Raw genomic sequence first — 23,636 nt, forward strand, 5'->3', positions numbered from 1 at the left:
TGGCAAGAATGAGATATGCAGCTCAGGAGTCAGCGAGTTCCCCTAGGGTTCATGACCGTGACTCTGGCTGCTCTCTACTGACGTTTTTGGTATGGGCTTTTTTAAGCGTTCATCAAAAATATTCTGCATGTATGCTGTGATGTGCCTTGTAATTAAAATGGTGCATAATGGCAAAGAATTCTGTTCTACATAGAGTTTACAAGGCTTCCAAATGTAGAGAGGGATACAGACTGTCTGCTGTGTTGGTACTAATTGCAGCCCCCTGACAGGAATGTAAATGCAGTTCCTTACCACGTTCTTATCTCAGCATGTGTGGGATTTACATATATAACTCGTATTAATGCTAATGGAAGCTATATACATCATTCTCTTTGCATAGGCCTGACATTATATTTTTATCTGTACCTGATGCAACTGGAACCGGCCGTCTTACGTAAGTGGAAAGATCTGTAGTTTCTTACCGGGAGCTTTCTTAGCATTTCGTGTCATTTAAAATGTAGGGAGGAAATCCAAGTAAAGGAAGCAACACAAAACTTTGTATTGTGATATTGCATGGAAGGTTCATAACATTCATATGAGAAGTGTTGTGTTATCCAGAGGATTATCAGTGAACCTGATCCTGTTTCCCTTAAAGTTTCTTTTTTTATTATTATTTTTTTATTTCATTATCTCAGAAATCAGGATTGGTGATTTCCGATTAACTCTTTAATTTAGAACCAATCAGCTTTAAATGTTGAGATGTGTTTAAAGGTTTATTTGAAGTATTACTACTTAGAAAATACAGTATCTTTTTTATTTGGAGCTATAGTCAGTTCATCATTAAGAATCTCTGACAGAAGAGTCATGTTGCACATTGTGGTTCTCCTGAAACCAGAAGCATCCTGAAAGGGTGTCATGGTTGGTATCTTCACTTATAATTAGGAGAAGTTTGCTTTTACTGGTTAGCAAAGTCCCTCAACCTTCTCTTAGTAATACCTGAAGTTTTGCGTCTCTTCTTGTTTCTAAAGCTTTTTCTTTTTTTTTTTTTTTTTTAAAATTGTGCCTGGATGGGAAATGGCAGCTTCTCCTTTCAGATATGGTGACGGCCTGCTGTGGCTACTCTGAGTTTGTCACCTCAAAACTGGATTACAGTAATGCCTACTTTCAGGGTAGAGGTTTGGTGCTTACCGTAAGCTGGAGATATGGTGATATGAATTGTCAGAAATCTATTGAGCTGAGAATTTACATGATCTGAGGCTGTCCTAGCCCTCTCTCCCATTCATTGTTGCATGTTTATGTTTATTCTGCGCACACGAACAAGTGCAATTCACATTGTACCCAGCTGAAAACAGGCATTTTTAAACAGGACTGTATTTAGACTGTAGGCAGGATCCTTGAATACTCCTCCTCCTCCTCTCTGCTGTGCTGTGGTAGTTGTTAGGCAAGACTGTTGAATGACTGCCCCATTAATTTAAAAGAAACTAAGGGAAACATGATAGGATGTCCATGGTGGAGACCATCTTCTAAAGAAGTTGTTATTTTTTAAGGCTCAATAGAGATAGAGTTTGAGGATACATGAGCTGTTTTAAAGGTTGTCTCTGTTTTCATAGGATTTGAGTCTTTTTTTTTTTCCTTATGTGTTGGCTGAGGTTGGATGTTTTATCATTCAGCTGGATAGTTAAGTTATTGTTTAAGGATTGCTGTGCATACGCTAGAAGACTCTTCTGATGAGCACAGTTTATATGCTGAAGTAAATGTCAAAACCATAGAGACAGAGATAACAGAAGAATAAGATTCTGATGCCTCATTTATAATGTTGGGAGAAGAGTTCAGTATCAGTGTATTGTGGAGAATGCATCATGCTACTGCAGTGTAAATCCTTTACAGTGGAGGAATAAAGGTTTTATATTTGTATATCTTTGACTGCAAGAGAAATGGATCTGTTCCTTTCAACCTGAGAAATTTAAAGTTTTGGATAGCATGTGAAATATGTAAATGTTACTCAGAGATTTAGTAGCAAGAAGTGATATATAAACTTGCATTGCTGCACAGAAATAACATTTTGTAAACATAAATCTTGAATATAAAAAACTGAGAGACAGTGAAAGCAAACTTTACATTGGTAAGTATTTGTTAAAAAAAAATAATCTGAGTAGGCGGGACTGGCAGTGTAGACTTGTAAAAACAGTCATAGTGACTTTCTCTTTGCATTTGGAAGAATTCAAAAGACCTATTGCTTGTTTAATGAATAATTTCCAAAGGAGCTTCACTAAGTGAGTTTCTCTGTGGAACAGTTACTATGTCTCAGTATCTTATAAACAAACATTCAAATTGCATGCTATTAGGAATAAAATATATAATCCAGATTTGAATCCCAGATGGAGATGAGAACCTTTTGCTTTTGTACATTCTGTGAAACCTATTCTGTAACCTCAACGTACTATTAAAAAATGGAAGGAACCCAATCACAGTGATTAAAACACCAGTACCTAATTAAAATACTGTACCTGGTTGACTCATCTTTGTGCTGGCTGTCTAAACCTGACCTTGAAGTGTGATGGGGAAAAAAATCATGTGGGAAGGCATATGTTAGCCAGAAAGAACAAGGAAATGAGTTAACTGAATATTGTTTAATGAAAATTTTTCTTCACTCTTTTCAGGGAAGACCTATAATTTGCATAGAACCTAGACACTGCACTTCCCAGGATGTTCAGGGGGCTTATTTAACATCATAAGCTGGTTTAGGGGAAAAATACATTTTTTCCTTTTAAGGATTCATCTTAAGTTTAAACATGAATGCCATTCACACTGGATTTTATGATAAATTTTTCATAAATGTCTTGTTTTTCTTGTTTAGTTTGTGAAAGCAAAAATGTTGGCAAATTTCACGTTTCAAGTAAGAAGTAGTAAAGGTTTCTGGGAGTGAGTTTCCTGTTAATTGGATATTTTCACCCCTGTTATTATATTAGAGATGTAACTTTAGACATTGTGTTCAGGTCTGAGTGCCAGTGTGTCCACGGAAGTAGAATTTGGAGTATGCACAGTTACATGTGGTAAGTAGCAAAGCAGATGAATAAAACATATTGTCATTTGTTTTTGAAAATAAAAAAGTGCTAACTGTAGCAATTTAGCAGTTGTAATTTGCTTGCCCTCGTTCACCTCTCATTGATTTCAATTGCCAATAACTATAATTAACAAAAACAATCAGGCTGATTGTCATTAGGAGTTTAGGTCAGATCTGTTGTTTTATTAATTGCACAGCCTGCGAGCTCCTATTTTAAACCAGTTCCCTATGTTTATTGGCACACGAGCTGCCTTCCCCAAAGTAACAATTTTCACTATTTGTGAACATCTGTGAGATGTTCAGAAGATGAAAGATCTTCTGATGCTTCTCACAGATGTCTTCCCACATACAATATTGCCAAAAAATTGCTTGCCTGCAGTAGCCTGCTCTGTATTCCACATTTATACAATTTATAAATTGTGCAATGGAGAGGAGAGGTATCATTCTGGAGTAGGGAGAGAGGAAAAAAGAGATGAGCCTTAAGAAGACATCTCTGCATTTGGGGTGATGATAGAAACTGCTGTGAGGTGGTAATTATATTGCTTAGGTCGCAGTCTTGAAACAGAAATGATATTAATTTTTTTCTGAACAAATTCAGCTTCTCATAAGACCACAGAAAAAAGAAAGATGAGTTTTTGCCCCTACCAATCGTATGTTTTCTAAAGTATGCCTTTCTATTTTTTCCAGCCACTTTTTCATATTTCCAATGACAGAGTGCCCTTGATTCTGTCCTTAGGACATTATGGGTTTAGGAGATTTTTTTTTTTTGCTTCTACATACTTTAATATTTCTCTTTCTTTACTTCATAATTTCAAACCTGCTTATATGTTCCATATACCAATGCCGTACATGTATCCCCATACTCTTAATAACCTCACTTGCTCTGATGCACATGTCTTTTGGACACTAAGAAAATGACCCTTATGTCCCATCCCTCTAGCAGATGTCTCAATTGTACTGTATTTCCAGGGAATGTAACTAAATTTGTCTCTGTTTTATCTTTGGTGCCTCAGAGTTAATGTTGTGGTGGGTTAACCTTGGCTGGACACCCAGTGCCCACCAAGCCGTTCTATCAGTCCCTACTCAGTGGGACGGGGAGAAAATAAGATTAAAACTCATGGGTCAAGATAAAGGGAGTTTAATCAAGAAAAGCAAAGGCCGTGCGCAGAAATATAGGAAACAAACAACATTATTCTCTACTTCCCATCAGCAGGTGATGTCCAGCCACTTTCTGAGAAGTAGGGCCTCAGTATGCAATAGTGGTTGCTTCGGGAGACAAACACCTTAAAAAATGAGGCCCCCCCCCCCCCCCCCCCCTTTCTCCTAGCTTTTATTGCTGAGCACAATGTCATATGGCATGGAATATCCCTTTGGGTCAGCTGTCCCGGCTGTGTCCTCTTCCAGCCTCTTGCCCACCCTTCAGCCAACTGGCCATTGGGGGGGTGTGAAGAGACAACCTTGATGCTGTGGCAGCACTGCCCAGCAGCAGCCAAAACATCGGTGTGTTATCAACACCATTCCAGCTGTAAGTACAAAGCACAGCACTATGAGGGCTGCTATGGGGAAAGGTAATTCCATCCCAGCCAGATCCAATGCAAATGTTTAACCCCTTTAATACTGAAAATTATATAGTCTTACTGAAGAATCAGGAAAGGGAAGGTCTAACAAAAAAGAAAAAGGCATCATCTCGTATCTGGAGTTTAGATCATGTTTGTAGCCTTCGTTCTAGTCTAGGTTGTTCAATGCAGAAAGGCTGGAAGCTCTTTGTCTCCTTCACACTCCTCCTTATTCCCTATATTCATCTATCTGCTGTGGCTCAGATCCATTGCTCCTCTATTCATAGTCCATATTTACAGAGGCATTAAAGCATAATAAAGCATCTGTTAATGATGTCTTGTCATACCTGCCTCAGATTTTGCTTTAGTCTTTTTGTGGTCTAATTGTTTTGGCCACTCTTAACTCTAATAACTTCTCTCATAACTGCTGGTTTTGTATTGCTAAATATTCAGTTCTTTGTGGATCATCCCTCTTCACCCTCCTCCCTCCACCAGTCTATTAATTTACATTTCTGTGGGGTGAATTTCATTTGGGTAATTTACTTTACTGCATTGTGGCCAGTTTTCTGTTAGGTTAACTTGTTTGGCTTGTTGAAGTTAAGGACTTCATTTGTGTGAGCATCTCAATAGATTAATTTCATCAGCATTGGCAGTTACGAAGAGGAGGTGGGGAAAGGAAACATGGGAATGAAAGAAAAAGCTGTCCAAAAGGAAGAGGCAGAGGACTATCAAAAGAACTTGCAGATCTAATTAAAAGAGCTTTTTTTCATCAATTCTTTTGAGTGTTCCTGAATTTTAGTATTCCCATAGGTAAGACACAGTGAGATTTTTCCTGGTGAATGTGACTACAGTTAGCCTAGCACTCAGGTTTTGTCAAGCCAGCCTTTTGGGTTTTCATAGGTTTCCTGTCTTTTTTGTTAGCTAAAAAAAACCTACGTGGCACTGAAGAAAGAGGAATGCTTTTAATAAAATTGTCAGTTCACTGCCATTTACACCTCTGTCTCTGCATCCATGGGATGAGACAGTCTCTGGGGTGGAGAACGATCCTCATTTTGTGTCATTTTCAGTAAGTAGTGTTGTCTCCCTCTGTCACTTGAAGTACTGTTTCATGAGTTACATGACATCTCTGAAACGTTCTGAAATCCATTCGTTTATATACTAAACATCTAAGGAAGGCAGATGCATCATAAATGCAATGTTCAAACCAGTTTCCTACTTATTATTTTACTGCAAAGGGGGTTTAACTCTCCACTTTCCATGCCTATTAGTAAACAAAATGCTTCTGGAAAAATGGTAAAACCTTCAGTGTTTACTGGGCCTAAACATATTATTCCTGCCTCCCCCACAAGCTATGTCATTCCAATGAACTGTGTACACACTGTTTGGCAAAAACAATTATAGCACTTGTTTTGAATTTGTTCGTAATTGTTAAAAAGAGGATGTTCCCATTGAAATCCTGATAGTGAGAGTGAACATTTTTTTTTTGCTTCCTTGAACGTTGTGTGGAAATTTTCCTTAACTTCACACATTTGTGATAGGTTGTCTCCTGTTTTATGTCTTCAGTAGGACCCTCCATGTTGCAGGTGGAGTCCTGGTGTTCAACACTTGATTTCACCTGTCTCTCATGAGAAGCCCTATGTTACTGACCACCAGCCTCCGTGCTCTGAGAGGCTTCATTTTGGAGGCTGTTTGTGGTATTCCTGTATTGCTTGTTGTTGGTCGCTCTTAGGTAACTTCAGACTCCCCAATCCCAGTGCCAGGAGGTTTTTAGTGCCTTCATTTTCTGTTGACCTTGGTGGGAGTTGAAGACAGTCAGTCACAAGACTGGAGGCAGACTGAGTTGGCAGTCTGTACATCTGTGCCATCTGATTTGAGCATTTAAAGGCCCATCGCCTGCATGCTTTGATATTTAAAGTGAATTAACTGTTTTGCAGAACATATATTAGTTTCATTTTAAATTCTTTTTCTGTAAGAAAAGTTTTGAATTAATTTGGAATTCTTTTTCTGACACATGATGATTCTAAGAATCTGGCTCCTTTGGTGCAGAGTCTGACAGAAGTAGATGTTGTCTTGAAATCTTAGATACCAACACAGGATAGCTGTAGCAGGCACTCTGAGAAGATCTGTTTTGCCTGGTATTTGGTAGATATGTGATATTGACATCCAGGATAAAGACAGAGAAAGCAAAAACAGAGTTTGAAGGAAATTAAGAAATGCAGAGTGAAAGATTTTTTTTTCCCTTCCTCAAAGGGATTGGCATTCGAGAAGTTCTGTTAACCAGTGGATGCCCTGGGACTGAAGCAAAATGTATTGTCCGTGTGGAGGAATGCCGGGGGCCAGTAGACTGTGGATGTAAGTGGAACACTGTGATACAGTAATTTAGAGCTAATAAGTTGATTCAAAGGAAGCATCCTTATTTGCTCTTAGTGAGGTGGAAGTAGAGTGCAGTGATTGCATTCCACCCTCCAATTACCCTGTTAAGCAATCTAGTAATGTTTCAGATCTCATTTCTGTACCGGTGGGTGCTTGATTTCAAGTCCCTGTAAAATACCATTTTTCTGCTATGTGCTTTGTTCCAGACATTAGACCAAGCAAAAAAGTATTTGAAGTAATTTTAAGGGAAAGGATAATTTCCAAGTAACATTCTGTGGTTTGAAAAATTATGAACTTTATGATCTATACAGAGGTGTTTCATATAGTTGATGATGTACCTATTAAAAATTCCTCCTATAGGGGGAATACCAATTTCTGAGGGCCTCACCTGTGTGAAGATGCCTTGTATCTATATACCTCCTGAAAATCGATTTAAATATGTTTGGAGGATGTTCATTCCAAACAAGGTGAGTAATTGAACCCCACTTTGTGCATAAAAATTGCATACCGCATGTATTTACCACATGCTCCATCTGAATTGTACAGATTTCTGGGCAGATTACTTCCTTTGCTGTCATACTGCAAATAAGCCCCAATTTCTCACTGGCAAGTGGTATACAAGGACTTGCATGGCTTTGCTCCTTTTTATGCAGCTTAAATTTCCTGTTTATGTGAAGGAAACAATAATTTTAGAGACTAATGTTTACTGTTATTTCAGAAAAATGGGGCATAGTGGCTTGTGAGTGCATGCATGTCAGCAAGTCACAGCCACATTGCCCTTCCCAGTCGTTCAAGTAGGAGGTGCTGAAGATATGGGAGGAACTGTCCCAGGGGCCAAGAGGTCCTGGCGGGTTGAACACTGTTGGAGTAGAATAAGCACTTTTCTGTGTGTCTGATAGAATGCAGCTCGTCTTTGCAGATCTGTTTGAAAAAAATACAACCCCCTTTTTTTTCCTTTTCTTTTATATGTGGGTAGACAGCACACATTCTTCCCAATGATGCAGCTATTATGGAAGTTTGCAGAGATACCCATTCAGTTACTTTCCAGTGTGAGACTCAAGAAAACGGAAATGAAATTGCCTCTGTAAAATACATGGTCTACGCAACAACTGGTGAGCTCACAGAGACACTTACAGTCTTCTAGTGATATGGCCTTGTGTTTTTTATGTAGTACTCAATCTTCGTAAGATTGCATGTCACCAGTAGTATATAGGCAGGAGTTTGTGTGCTGTGGTAATGACTGTCATGAAATGCAGGCCAATAAAAATATATATAAAAGGAAATGACAGAATGAGAATGAAGAGGTAGGAATTGTATTGTGGTAGGAATTAGTATTTTCTTTATAAAAATTCAAGCTAAAATAAGGAGGATTTCCTATTACCTGCTTATCTTTTACTGCACCCAGGCTGGTTAACACAGACTTATTTTTGCCTCCCTAAGCCAGGTAGCACCATCAGTATGGGTTCTGCAGTTAAGTCTCCTTTCCACTTCAATACTGAAGCAGGAAAACAACCTTTTGAGGTTTTTCTTTTAGCAGCCATCTGGAACTTGCTTATTCATGATGGATTTAGCAAAGTTGAACATTAAAAAGAATGCATCATAAAACAGGTTCCCCAGTACCGTCTTTCTCACCTCCTCTGCTAATGGGATTTTTGCTGACTTCATCAGGAAAGGTAGACAGTGTGCTGATTTTTCTCAAACCATGAGAACAGCTGTGCAGAAACTCCATCTTTCCTAATCAGGGAAAGGGTGAAAGTGCCTTGCTCATCAAAAGTTAAAGTTTCTCCTGAAATAATGTAGATTCAGGTTTTATGCAAAATTATGGCAGACTAGAAGAAAATAAATCCTTGGAAATTCCCCTTCCCATGTTTCTCCCCTCTGTGTTGTTTATCTAGGTAAAACTGGCCTAGGAATCCTGCTTTTTTTCTTCTTTCTTCAGTAAGGTAGGCTATTTCCTCTGTCTCTGTAGAGGTCCTTTCTGCCATTGTACAATAACATGGAATTTGTTTATTCATTTTCTAAATCCATCTGGCAGTCACAAAACACCCAAAGCTTTCTCCCCCCACCCCCTTCTCCCACTATTCAGTCTCTACAGTCCTTTTTGTACAGAGGAAGCTTCCTTTTTGAGACCTGAATTAGCAGAGCACATCATCTGTTTTAGGCTTAAGCATGCAAATGGTCCCATTGACTTGAGTCGGTGAGTCATCAATAGGACGACTCACACACTTGTGCTTAAACTGTGACTGAGTAGTCTTGGTGAAAAGTGGTCAGATGAAACCCGCCCAACAGACATACCCACTGAGAGCTTCTTACAAGGACTGAGATTTATTGGTTCAGAAAATATTTACGACTACACAGAAATCTGAGGAAGACAAGCTCTAAGGTTTATTAAGTAGCTTAAAAGGAATGGGTTGTTCTACTTAGTGCCAGATCAATGTCCTTTGGCTTGGTACAGTGGTGTGTAGATGCCCAAAGCAGTTTCTGGGCTTTGCTTCCCAAGGAGTGACACTGTTTGGACTTTAGAAATGATTGACTGTTAATTAGGCTTATGGAAGAAGCTACCAGCCGAAGTTTTGACTGAGAATGTTCCGGGACTTTCATCATACAGGTCTAGGTTTGCTCTCTAGGGATAGTCAGAAGTCTTGCCATTTACATGGCATTTACTTTTCCAACAGGATCAGGAAGAAAAGCGAAGGATCCGTCTGACAGCATCAATGGACGCAGCAAGACTCCTTGTGTTTGGATGTAGGTTTTCGTAGCTGCTGTCTTGTATTTTGCAGAGTTGCTCTGTCCCCTGGAAGCGTGTCTTGCTGGGTTGTTCAGACTTGGGAAAGGGGTAACATTTCTGCCCATGGTACAATGCTGCCTTTCCCAGTTACTCATTAAAAGACTTTTTGAAATGTGGGTTGGGGAATTTGAGACTGAAGTTCATCATCCCTGTCAAGCAAGATGGCTTCCTTACCTACTCCAGAAAATCTAAGTCTTTCTGTTGAGTGGACACCTTTTTTTTTTTTGCCATTTATCTATCTGGTCTCCAAGCTGAAACACAGGAAGAGAAAAGCACAAAACTGCTATCAGAAATAGGACAACAATAACAAAATCTCCTTTTTCAGGTAATCTACAGGACTGAACTGGATTTTCTTTGAGTATCCAAAACTGGCCACAGGAATTTCTATCCATGTGTGTTGGGTGAGCAAGGCAGGCCGAGGCTGGCTGGCTCCCAACCCCACCAGGCAGGTTGGTTGGAGCCGGCTGGAACCAGCTGTGTCTGGCCCGGGGCAGCCCTGGCCTCTCCTCATGGAGGCCACCCCGAGGTCAGTTTTTAGTCAGGGAAAGAGCAGGTCCTCTCCTCCTAAATTACTTTTTTTTTTTTAATTCCAACTGAGGTGATTCTGACCATCTCACTCAAGTCAATAGGCTTGTCTATTTCGTCTTTCTGATCACCTAGGTGACTCTTTTCGCTATTCCGCAGAGATACATTTCTTTATGACTGAGCTACAGGGCAGGACAGGGGAAGTGGAAATATGTTTTCTCCATGGCTGGCCTTTTTCTTGGCAATTCCCTAGAGAGAGAGCCTTGAAGTTGTCAACAGAGCTAAAATTTATCAATGCAGCTGATAAGGGGCAAATGCGTTTGCTTTAGTCCCATTCTTCCTCCTCTTTCCAGTGCTCTAATGTTTTATCCATTTGAAAAGCAGTGGCCAGACTCAGCAACATTATCTGCAAACCTGGCCCTAAAGCCACCACTTGAAAATACATAGCGTGACACTTTCTGCTTCAGACTTGGGGTCGTTTGAGGTGGGAGGAAGGGAAGAAGTGTTGCAAAAGGGCAGGTAAAACCTCACAGGAATTTGTGTGTATTTGCCATGTGGTGAAACATCATGAGTCCATTTTAAGTCTATGCACAGAGAACTTCCATGTGTCCTTTACCAGTGATCACTGCGCTTTTCAGTGATCTTTTGATGAGCAGTCGCAATGACCTTTTTGCATAAGTGAGTGGTCTTTAGTAATTTGGCTCTTCCTTTTGTTTTCAGAACTGTTCAGACCCTTGGATCCTCTTTGTCTTTTATAGCAAGAGAAACTGAACAGGGAAAAAAAGTATTTTATCTTCATAAAAAATTATTGGGATCTCTGCAAGGGAAATCCTGTCTTTTAATAACTGATGTTTCTACATGTCCTTCTTACTAAATCACTACCCTGAAACACTGGAGGATGTTGTTTCACAGTCCTGCCCATTGTGTTGTTTGGTGTTTTGTGCAGACTTTGGAGCTAGAAGGCGGTTTATTCATATTTACTAATAATAGTCGTGTGAGGAGGGAGAAGTCTGCCATGGAGGAATGCGAGAGCAGAGAACGGTCCTCATTAGGATGCTAAGTGAAGGGTGTCAGCCTACTGAGATCCCAGCTGTGCTCCGAGTGTCAGGCTTCTCATGAGTGAGAGAGCGAGTTGGGGTGTGTGTCTAGTGGCACTTCTGTGGAGAAGATGGAGGCAATAGTGTTTCTGTGTCTCAGAGGCCATTCTAGCCCCCATCTCTCTTCAGTTCATTTCCTGCTGATGACTTCAGTGCGAGAGCTTCATTGAGAGAAAGAAGTCACATCTCTGTAACCAGCTACTGTACAAACATGTAATCAGCATGGCCATGCTGTCCTTGCATTTGCACGGAAATGAAATGGGGAATCCCCATACCCAAGATTAACAGCCTTGATCTCCTCTGTGTGTATGCAGTTCTACTCTTCCGTTAGCATATACCCATCCATTTTTAATACATAGAAAAAGGCTTATAGATAATCTAGAAGGGAAACAAAAAAGCTATGCATCACCATTATATTAAGGGGGAAAAAAACCACAAAAGCAGCCTGCAGAGGCAGAATCTCATGCCCATCTGCCAAACCGATACATACTTTCCGGATCTGAAAACTGGTGGAAAGAGCTCCTGTTGCCTGCTGGACAGTATGAACTATTGGTTGAGTGTGTGCTTGTAGATGGAGCACTGCTGTACAGGCAACATCATGGCCTAGGAGGAGCTCCAGCTCAAAGTAAAACACTGGGGAGGAGGAGGATGAAGAGGAACAGTGCTGCTGGCAGAAGTAGTGGGTTTCCTTTGGGCAGAAATGGTGCTGAAAAAGCAGGTGTTCCACTTTCTTGGTGTATATGATTTACAGTAGTGTGAATCTCTCTCTTACTGAAGAAATGACTGAATAGAATGCAGAGATAGAATTTGTATTGCTGATATTTTCTGGAGGGAAATGCTAGCAGTGGTTACAGATGCTTCTGAATGTGTTTGGAATTAAGCAAATTAAAGGAGAGAGGGCTCCATGAAGGCAGAGGACAGCCCAGAGATGCACCGCACTGTATAGAAATCAAAGCAGCTGTGTTAAACTGTGGTATACAATGCAAACATAGCTGCTGGGCCACACCACAGCAGAGAATGTGCTCTCTGTCTTAGGGCTATCCTGCTCTGGTGCTTGGTGTATGTGATGTATCTCTTTTGGCCCAAATAAGAAACTGGTAAATTTCTGAGGTCCTTGAGCGAGGTCCTTCATGGTGGCCCAGAATAAGTATATTGTTTTGATGGCAGAAAGAAGATTAAAAAGCTGTCAAGCTTCTTAGCAGCTGGTAATGGCCATGCAGATGACACGTCTGCTTTCCTTTAATCCAGTGTGTTGTCCCCTGCATTGGCATAGGAGATAGGATATGGGGTGGAGGGAGCGTACGGTGCTTGGACCATATTTGAACCATTGGAAAGAATTCCATGAGCTATGGCCAGCACACTCTGGGGTTTCTGCCACAGGGCTGGCCTCAGATCAGCAAGCACTGGTGGAAGCTAAGAATTAAATCTGAGCGCTCCCTCCTCCTGGCCTTGTTCTGACTTGCACAAATAAATGTATCTTCATAGCTTAGATTCAACAGTGCCTACAATGTAAGCACAGTATCTCACCCTTGCACTTCATCTGAGTGCATTTTTTACCTAAGATGAGTATAAATAGTCAACAGGTAAAGTGAGAATGCCAGGCTTTCGGTAGGGTTGGAGACAATCTGCTCGAAACTGTCAGATATGTTATCAATGTTGGTTTTATTTGTAGAACCCTAGAAAATTTCTAGTGGAGTGCACACAATTTTAGGATTATTTTTTTTTTACATTTTAATTATGGAATATATATGGTAGCACTTTTGTTTGTCATCCTTTATGGTGAAGTGGTCCACAGACCCGCAGTGGGCTGTACACTTTAAGTCGAAAGCCATTGAACTAGAGGTTGCATGTTTCAAAAAAGAATTGTCCTTCCTACTTCAACTAAGCTAAGTAGGGTTTTTTAAAAAGTTGACGTAAATACATCTTTGTAACTTCAACTGTAAGTGGAAGATGTTTTCAAGGTGTATTCTGGCTGTGGCAAAATTCTCACAGACTAGTTGGAAGTGTTGCCTGGACTTCAGGAGTGCAGCCAGGGGCTTAAAAGTGCACCTGATGTAAACCAGTCTTTGCTCATTGTAAACTAGCTTATTGGGAAGCTGCTTTTCTGTCTGCTTCCTGCTTGCATTTTAGACATGTGTGTTTACTTGGAAGGCATCCCCTCTGTATTATCAGGTTGTCCCATGGGCAGTTCTGGTCCTTGACTGCTGGAAGAATTTCTTGCCTAGGAAGAAAACTTGAGTCGGTCAGCTGTGGATAACGTGAAACTTGCTTTTCTCCTCAGCAGGTTTCTGTTACAGCCTGTAAACAGAGGTTTTCTCAGAGCTCTAAATTCACATCTTGCCAAGGGGAAAATATATTATGTTAATGAAACTGTAAAATCAAAGGTAATTTTCATTAACCTCCATGCCCCAGAACTGCATGTAATTCTAAAAAGACACACTGCAGTCAGTGAAGTGAATTAGTCTAAAAGCAGTTAGCTCTACACTGTATGGAAACACCAGTATTCAGACTTACTATGTATGGTATTCTTACCTGTCCTGTATCTTGCAGAAAGATCAGGAGAATCCTATAGATGAGCTGTGGTTTAAGAATATCAACATGAAAATTCTGTGATGCAGGAGAATGAAACTCAAGTGATGTGATGGAAGAGTTGCTTAGATACTACAGTGATGACAGTGGCACAGGACCTTATATAGAAGTAGAAATAGAAATAGAAATGGTTTTCCTGCAGTCATGCTTCTACACAGAATTCCTACCAGTGTGAACATGAATTTTGCGTACCAGTCAGCAAAAACAGCACCTTATAGTTTTAGAAATTATATGGGGGAAAATTAAAGATAAATTAGGGTTGGCTTGTGTAAAATTGTCAAAGCTGGAGGGATCTGGGAAGATGCCTGATGGTTCATTGATGTGGTTGAAAGTGCCTGAACAAATAAGGTCAATTAAATTTCAGAACAAGGTGACTGGGTTTGATTTCCAGGCATTTCTTTAGCCAGTGTCAAAAAACAGATGAGGGAAGTTGGTTGACCATATTCAGCATTTTCCACTCTTCCTGGATTGTTTGTTAGAGTCCTCTCCTAACAGGTATGTCTGGTCTTAAAGAAACAGCCTAAGTAATGGCAGGGCCCTCAGTTTCTTTAGGCAAATGGCTGAACAGGCTGCAGCATTGCAAAATTGGATTTTTACTTGATATCCTTGCTACATTTTTTACTTCTCAGCTTCCCGCAGCTGCTCCTTGCTATGCGTTTCTGGGCCATGCAGAACAACTCTTTTCCATGCTCAGTGGTTATTTGCTTTAAATGAAGGCTTTGCAGACCTAGATAAAGACAGGGAACTGAAAAGCAGCACTTAAGTCCTTGAATCCGGTCTTTTGTTAGCATACTCTCTTTTGGCTTCATTATTATCATTATTACTGCAGCAATTACCATTGTCAGAATTCTTCTGTAGCCTGGTGGTACCTTGGTGCCTCAGCCCTGGGTGAGGGAGCACCTGGTACCAGTCACAGAACAAAGAAGTCAGCCTGCCTCGGGTGGCAGATAGCCTGTGGTAATTCTTCTCTCTTTATCATTCATGTATCTTACATGGATCTGTCACGAAACGTTACATTAAAGCATTTCTTAAAGCAAAAATATTGTTATATTAGTCATTCTTTACATGTACCACCTACTTTTCCTTCTCTTCAATTTTTGCCTTGTCTTTAGGAACTGCAGTTCTTTGTGCTTCGTGGCTGTTAAATGACATGTGTCCCCACTTCACATGCCTTGATCTTCATTTCTTTGTGTCTTCTTTGGTTATATGTGCCTTCGCAAAGAAGGTGTAAAATATTACTGTTCTAACTTTTGCTGATATGGTAAAGGCCTGAAGGTTGTGAAAGATGTCAGATAGTAAATAATCAGGCGCTGCTCCTTTTCAGTCCTGTTCATGAGATTAAATGCCTAATTAATCTCAAAAATTGAACATAATAATGACCATGGATTTCTTTTCTTCAGAAATGGAAACAAAAAAATCAAGAATAGAAGGAGGGCAATCAAGGAGAACCATGACAGATGCCATTCTGGTCTTTTGCCTGGTAACTGGACTCATTGTGACTGTTGGTGTGATCTCTGCCATGGTCTTTATGATTCTTAACCGGTAGGTGGACAGCATACAATGTGATTTTTGTTTTATTTGATCAAAATACAGTATTACTGATTACTGATGACAAACATGACCTGGGGTGAACTATTTAAGTTTTTCTGCAGTTTAATATTTGTGTTGCCAGCAGAGAAAACAGAAGCAAGTTTCTGGAGATTGGAAAGAAGTATTTTGCAGAGCAATTACAGTGATTGTGGATGGGAAGGGAATGATTCAGAGCAATTTATATAAACCTACTTAAAGGTATGTTTTTATTTGATTCTTTTTTCCATTTCAGGGCTGTTGTAAAATCAATTTGGGAATCAAAATCTGGGCAAGACAACCAAGACAAGAAGCTGGCCAACAGAAGATCACTGTGTAACTTGGAATAAATAGCACCCACCTCCCCAGGATCTGCATCGGCCTTTCAAGGAACTGGAGTCTCCGCACCTGCAGCTACAGTGTTCTCGCCATCTGCATTACCCATAGTACAAGAAGTGGCAGAGCCCTCACTCAGAGAGGATGAAGTACAGAAGTCCTTCTAGGACTTGCATAATAAACAGAACTAGAAAAAAAATTAGATTACATAGAAATATGATATAAAGAAGATTAAATATGTTTGAAATGCTGGTTTTAAGAAGTACTTTTTATGGTTAATTCGCTGTCTTGGATTACTGAACTTTAAGTGAAATGGGTAAAAATACTTCTGTTTTAAGGTGGACATCATTCCCCAGGTAGTTTAATAGTCTGAGCACCTCTGAACTGGAGAACCAAGGCCAGATTTTTGTGAGGATGGTGAAAATGCTATATTTACCATGTCTTAATTTTATGAAGATGTTAATCTAGACTAGATGAAACTAGGCATATAGTCTAGGCAGAGACCATTTTTTGTAAAGTGCTCCGTATCTCCTTGATGATCTGCATGCACAGCACCTACTCTGTAGTTACTATAATCCAGTTTCTTCTTGACACATGGAAGGATGTGTAATGGTAGGGAAGATCGTTAAAAGTTTCTTTGTAACATTCATTAAATTTTTACCTGCACATTTGCACACATAAGCAATTCTGCTATCAAGGGGACTGAAATATGTGAACAGAAGAGTAGCCCCACAGGGTCAGGCCAAGGATTCATCTGCCTCTGTAATCAAGTCATTGGACAAAAAAGGGACGTCTATGGAAGAGTACAATAACAAGGCAAGGCTGTATGATGTTTTCCACATGTATTCCTCCAGCTTCCAGGCATTTGCGGGTTTTCTAAACCAGATGCAATTTCTAAGCAGTTAGCCATTTTGAAGGGATTTCTTTTCCCTGGCATTGTTCAATGTCCCCTTGTACCCATGCAAGCTTCTGTCACATAAAGCATCCTATGGCAAAGGGATCCACAGTGCGACCACCTCTTCTGTCCAGCTTGAGCCCACTTCCTGCTAGCTTTATTTGTTGCACCTTACTTCTTGAAAGGCAGTGAGCTGTCAATCCACACTACCCTCTCCCTGAAAGGGACTGTCTTTTAGACCTCTAACATATCCCCTGGTTCTTTTCTTTCTGGACTGAAAAGTGCAAGATCACTTAGCAATTCTTCATCCTGAGACTGTACTGTACCTCTGACCATCCTTGCTGATCTTCTCTGACCCTCCTCCATTACATGACTAGCTTGTTTATGAAGGTGCACTCTGTTTGTGTAAATAAAAATTGTTTGATGCAAGTAAAAAAACTGAGCTGATGACATGTTGAAAAATGGGCTGTGAACTGATTAAAATGTTTAATAGATTTTATGATTAAGATTTTCTCTTGAGTATAGCAGAAACTCTGAAAAGAGGCCAAATATTGAGCACTCCAGGGTAGAGAATGCTTCTGAGTAAAGAACATTGAGAAAAAATTGCAAAGAAATAGATTGGAGGTAGTAACTCATCCTCTCAAAGAATTCCTGTTCTCTTCAGATCTTCTGTTGCTGCAGATGTTCTAACTGCACCATCTGCATATCCTTAAAAAAGCATTATCATATTTTTCAGAGATACATCATTTTGTTTGCTGTTTAGTGAAAAGATCATTTACATTTTTGCAAATAAAACATCATATTCAAAAATGACGTGCACTTAATTCTATAAAAATATCTTTTTTAAAAAGGAAATGATATTTTTGGTAACACTATCATTAGCTATGTCATTTGATATCATTTGGTAGACAAACCTAAAAGTCTTGTGACATTAAGAAGAAAATGCATAGAGGAGGAAAAAGCAGACGGTAACAATTTTGCAGTTTGTGAAACCACCTTACATGTTCAAGGTGAGTTTTTGATCCCATGCAATCAAAGGCAGCGTATTGTGGTGCGTCTGGGATTAGGTCTGGCATGCTGCTCTTAAAAATAGACCAAACCCAGTTGTTATTACTCAGGAAAGTGTTTACACTGAAAGTATGGTAAATACGAAGCCCTGCCATCAGCTCGGCGATTGACTTTTGAATTCTTGCTTTCATGTTGTAATTAGGGCGTAGCATAACTGAAAGAGAGAGGGAGGGAACTGGAATATTGTTTTCCATAATGATGCAAAGGTGGACTATTATACAACCATTTTGTATTTTAATAACTTTTGCAAAGAACCTCCAGTCTTATTTGAGCTGATATTGTGAGGGTTTTAAATTTCCACAGTCTGCTGGCAAATCTGGCAAAAAGTAATAGATACATAAGCAGGGTAGTTCAGAAAATGAAATTCAGAAACAGCTGGACTAATCCATACTGGTGAGCATGGGGTCCTTAGGGTAGGTCAAGGAGGTTTTGTTCTTTGTTGGCTAATACTTTGTAAAATGTTATCTTCTGCTTTTTTTGCCCTTTTATAACTCCTTAAAGCTACCTACAAAATAGAAAAAAAAAAAAGTTGCTAGAAAATTTGACACAAAAGCTGTAGCATAAAATATGGAAGAGTGCCTTGCTGCTCAATAGATCGGGTAAACAGGCTGTTCTGTTGTTGAAGCCGCAATCAGAAACTCCCAAGAAGTAAGGAAATTCCTGAAGTTAAGATTACTCTGTCCAAGCAGCCATGACACAACCACTATGTTATCATTCTCTCACCCTAAATATAAACCTGAATGAATTGCTCTTTGTACTAGATGTGATATAAAACACATAGGAAGTGCAGAGTAATTATCTGAGCACAACCCACAGCAACCTTCCCTGACGTTTGATCCCATCATCTGAATGATATACTTACTAGTTTGGTAAACAAGGTGGGCAGCCATGATAGATAAAGGACATCCAGAAATAAGTTGTTTAAGTATTTTTAAAGAGGTAAAGAACATGTTACAACCTGCTTGAACACTTCTGGCAAGAAGCATTCACCATCTAAGATATATAACCGTACTTCATGTAACTCCTTTTATCTGCAGTGCCTGAGAAATGTAAAGAATATTTTCATTGTTACTTTCTGGTAGTGGGTAAATTAGGAAAACCAACAAGAGTTTCTCCTTTTCCACAGATTTAAGTACAGTATTTCTATCTCCTGCTTGCTGACTGCAGTGGAAACATTAACTTCACTGATCACCCCCAGGCACGAAAGTGTTTTTATTCTCAGACCGTAGGCATGTGCCCAGCTCCTGCTTAAGGCAGTGGTATTTATTTAAGCTCTTGAAATTAGAATCTGCTGCTTTTCTAAGGGGAAAAGCACACAAGAACTAGAAGGAGAAGTGACAAAGGTCACATAAAAATGTCTTTGTGGTCATGGGCATTTGTGCTGCCTACAAGAGGTTTTGGCCAATACAGATTCGGCAGCCTCCCTAGTCCGCTCTATAACGTGTGACCTGTACAGAAATCCCAGCGCTCGGGGGGCTCGTAGCTGTGCCCTCATTCAGACGCCCTCCTACGCCACGCCTGGGAGGGCCATCAAGCGCAGTTCACCTGCCTTTGCTGCCTTTGCGGACTTCCAGTATCTCCTCCCAGCTGCTGGATCCAGGAAGGTGAAAATCTCATCATGCTTGAATTTAAGCTTGTACTTACATTCTTTCCTAAGTAAGATGTCCTCATGCATGTGTTTAAGCAATTTCCTGAATCAGGGCCAAAACGACTGTGTCATCCCTTGCTTTCATTTGCTTTGCATTGTCTAATATTGCAGCATAATCTTGTGGGTTTTGTTTTAATTTAATAGTATTTTAAACATTTCCCCACTATTCTTTCATCTTCCCTTTCGTCTTATTCTTAAAGAAGAATCTTCTTGGAATGCATATCTTGTCTGTATATGATCCACCATCTGCCTCAGGAAATTTAGGATGCATTTATATAGTTATTTAAGTCTTGATGTATGTGCAGTTTCATTTATATATGGTCTAATAGTATATACCACAGAAATGAATTTTTTTTTTCTTTGACAGCTTTACTGGCTCTTTTTGGAAATGAAATTTTTATGGTGAATTGCAGAGATTTTCATTATTTTTTTATAACTTCATTTAGTCAAACACACTTAACAAAATAATAAGTACTCATGTTTTTTCTTTCTTTGCTGCTATGCATACAGGAGACAGATTGCCACAGAAATATGGGTCATTTTTTAACCTGATGCTCTATAAAATAAAATAAAGAAATGCTAGTTGAAAACTGATTCAGTGCTCCATGATTGGTGGCAAAATTTCCGCATTGTGCAGCTATTACAGGGAGAAAATAAGCAAATAATTTGATTTATGATTTTATGAATCAGAAAGCTACAGCTAAATGTTAAGTCAAATGTAGAGCATTTTATATGGGTTTTGGAAATAGAGCTCTGCATTTTCCAGTTGTTCATCTGTAAAGTGTAGAGATGGATTTTTCAGGAGCCGAGTATTCAGCTCCTACTTCATTATGAGAATCTCGTTATATTAGGCCAATGTGGTTCGCTTATGATTTACTAAGTTTTTTACTTAGTTGTATAGAAAAACTTTTGACTTAGAACTGGGTCAGAGTGCTCAGACTGGAAAATTCATTATGGTGAATTTTCAGGACAATGGTACTTTAACAGGAAATTGTGTTTGTGGGCTGTGAAAAGATAACTGGAGAAAAAGCTTGCATGTCTGAAGCAATTAAACCCCAAATCCAGCATGGCTGGATATGGATAATTGGTTATTTAAAATTACTTAACCTACCTGTGTTTTGCACTCTATCCTCATGTTCTTATAATGAGAAAGTTACTGGGCAAAATGGGAAGACTTGAGCTGATTAAATCTTCATTTTGGACTGTAAGCCCTTTCCCAAAGAGGCAGTTTTGTAGTATGTGTGCCTATGAAGTCTTATAACACAATGTCCTCATCCTTACTGAAAGTATCACGTTATCACAACATAAGAATTAAATAATAGTATGAAGTTGTCTTGCAGATGAAGCAGTTACTGTTTTGGGATAACAATATGTTGTATTACACCTAGAATAATGGCAATATGTTAATTAAGATCCCTTGATCTTTGCAATGATCCAATTTTCTGCTACTTCTAACTGCCAAATTTTAGTCTTTAAGGCAGAAATTTTCCATGATGAACATGTGATCCTCAGGCTGCCATCTTTCTGGGTATGCAGAAAGCGCAGTCAAAAGTTTTATTTTTTCTGCGGACCCACTCAATGGAAAAATAGGCTGCTAATCCCATCCTGACCATTTCTCTTGCATTCCTAGTTTCTGCTTCCATCCCAGTTTCCCCCCTCCCAGCCTACTCGCCCATCAGCAGCTCTTCCTTAGTGTGGTAGCGCTAAGACTGAACAGGAAAGGAATGGCATTGTAAATTGGAGATGGTGCATTCGGAAGTAGGGAAGAGCAAGAAGATTAAGACAGGCTGGGTGAGTATTTTGAGAGGGGCTGGTGCAAGCAGGCTGAGAGGGAGGGGAAACTGGGAAGGGAGCAAAGACTGGGAGTGCTCAAGAAGTGGTCATGGAAGGAAGGCTGAGAAAAAAAACATGCAGCATCCTGAGATTAGTGGGACAAAGAAACCTGTGCTTAGAAACCTGATGGGAGTGGGAGAAGGAGCAGATACTGTGAAAGGAGAGATGCCTGTGAACAGGATCTTCGCTGAGGGGAAGAACTGGCTGGATAGAAAGCCAGACAGGAATTGTAAGGAACATGGGGAAGGAGACTGGGGTTGTGAGACCCTGGGAGACAGAGATCAAACAGGGAGCCAAATATGCTGAACATTAATACGGAGAGAAGAAAGGCAGGATGAAGACACTGAAACTGGGGAAACAACCTGGGTCTGAATGCTGGGACAGGAGGGCTGGGGGACTGGAGAGATAAGAACAAAGCTGGAGGGGAAGGCTAGGACTGAATGGATAAGAAAACAGAAACTGGGATGAGAAACCTAAAGAGTAGAAACTGGAAGTCACTGGCAAGAAGAGACTGGAGGAATGAGCGAGGAAGACATGGGACTACGGCAGACACAGTTTCTGAAGGGACAAGACAGAAGAGGTCGGAACAGAGGATTTGTTTGGAGGTACCTGTGTCCACTTGAATACTCTTCCATCACAAGCCTGGATCAGGGGCAGTTTTTCTGTGCTTCTTTGTACCTCTGCTGCCAGCAAACATATATAAGACCCACCAGCAAACTATGTCTCCTGCTGCCTGTGTTTGCAGTTAACTTGAAGGGTGAATATGTTACTGCATTAGCTGAAATAGCTGGACCCTGTCAATGGTGTATGTTGTTAATGAGTGTGGTGCTACCTGGCAGAACATCTGAATTGTTAGTACGGAGTTTAAGAAATCACAGAAAACTTTAAAGGAATTGCAAGTTGGAGTTGTAAGAAATGTCAGTGTGTGTGTGGGCCGTACAGCACTGGTCCAGCCCCTGGCTGTGGTGTGCACTTGAAGACAGAGCGGGGTGCGGGCTTGTTCCTGCAACACATACAGAACAGGCAGAAGAGCTGGGGAGCACAGGACCAGCCAAGGCTGTCAGGACTGGTAGGGCTAGTTAAGCAAATCTGGGGAACATACCCAAGCAGATTAGCCAGAAGGCCTTTTAAAGGCAAAACAGGCTGAAAGACTTCTCCCTTCTCCTCCATAAAGTTTGACCATAGACTGATGTGGGCTAGGACTTCATCCAAACAACTGAAAAACACAAAAGAGAAAGCCACTGAGGAATTTAATGGGCAAGATGCTGAGAGAATAACCTTATAAACTGGTAGAGGACTGTGTTTATTTACTTCATTGTAAAGGGTCCTGAAAAGGCAGTCAGGTTTTTTACCTGTTTTTTTCACTTTTAACCCTGCAGACTTTTATCTTTGTAGATAAATGGATAAAGGTAAATTCCTTGTCTCATAAAAAGATCATCAGGTGAATTATGTAGTTCTTTCAAAATGTCATCAGTTTTCCTGGTCCAAGTGGTATTCACAGCAGGTTCTCAGCCAGTGGATGTCAAAATGCCAGCTCCTTTTGAATAGCACAGAGGCAAGGCATGTATAATTGAATCTCTTGTTTTTATTGTTCAAGCACTGATTTTATCCAGGCTGCCCACATGCTGCACTTGCTAATCGCAGAGGAAGACATCTGTGATTTTCTAAGAAAGTTTTAAAGACGTTAAGTTCCTTATGTTCACAGACCACACATCCAGAAGGACCCACCGGATCATCTGGTCTGCTCTTGTCTGTAAGAAGCTCTGCCCTGTCTGTCTGTTACACTTGTGCTGAGGCTGGTAACTCAACTGAGGTCTGTGTTTAAACAGTATGCGCGAGAAAAACACCCAGCCTTGCTTTGGGGGCACTGAAAGACTGGAAGTTCAGCATTTCCCTTGGCAACTCGTTCCAGAGGTTTATTGCCTTCTGTGCTAAACAAGAATTGCTCCTCATTCAAAATATGAACACATCTGGCTTCATCTTTCAGCCACTGTTTTTTGGTTCTGTTAAAATCAGCAATCTTTTAGTTCTTCATATTCTTTCTTCATGGAAAAATTTTTCTTTACCAACACACACTAATCAATCACTTTTCAGTCTTCTTTTATGACTAAGCTTCTTAAAGGTCTTCTCAAAAGCTCTTCTGTCTCATGTTTGGGTACTTTTTCTGACTCTTTTTGACAGCTTCTAATTTTTCAGCATTTTCTGTTCAGCCAAGAACCACATATGCCCTATGACACTGATGTCTGTGTTCAGCTGCTTGCTATCCCTACATCCTAAACCCTTTGCAGTCACATCTTTATAAAACACAGTTCCTCGTTC

The 23,636-nt window shown here is 40.1% G+C and overlaps 1 protein-coding gene across 1 annotated transcript; it reads left to right on the top strand.

Annotated features, from left to right (window-relative positions):
- The first annotated feature begins 383 nt into the window (after positions 1-383).
- On the top strand, positions 384-17,687 carry SPACA1 (sperm acrosome associated 1). The gene is made up of 7 exons (XM_075087258.1): positions 384-433; positions 2,976-3,032; positions 6,850-6,951; positions 7,333-7,439; positions 7,949-8,084; positions 15,372-15,513; positions 15,794-17,687. Exons 1-7 carry the CDS (start codon positions 409-411, stop codon positions 15,885-15,887), a joined length of 663 nt encoding a protein of 220 aa, XP_074943359.1. The 5' UTR covers positions 384-408; the 3' UTR covers positions 15,888-17,687.
- The last annotated feature ends 5,949 nt before the right edge of the window (positions 17,688-23,636 follow it).

The sequence above is a fragment of the Phalacrocorax aristotelis genome, chromosome 3 (assembly GCF_949628215.1).
Source record: "Phalacrocorax aristotelis chromosome 3, bGulAri2.1, whole genome shotgun sequence".
Classification (NCBI taxonomy): domain Eukaryota; kingdom Metazoa; phylum Chordata; class Aves; order Suliformes; family Phalacrocoracidae; genus Phalacrocorax; species Phalacrocorax aristotelis.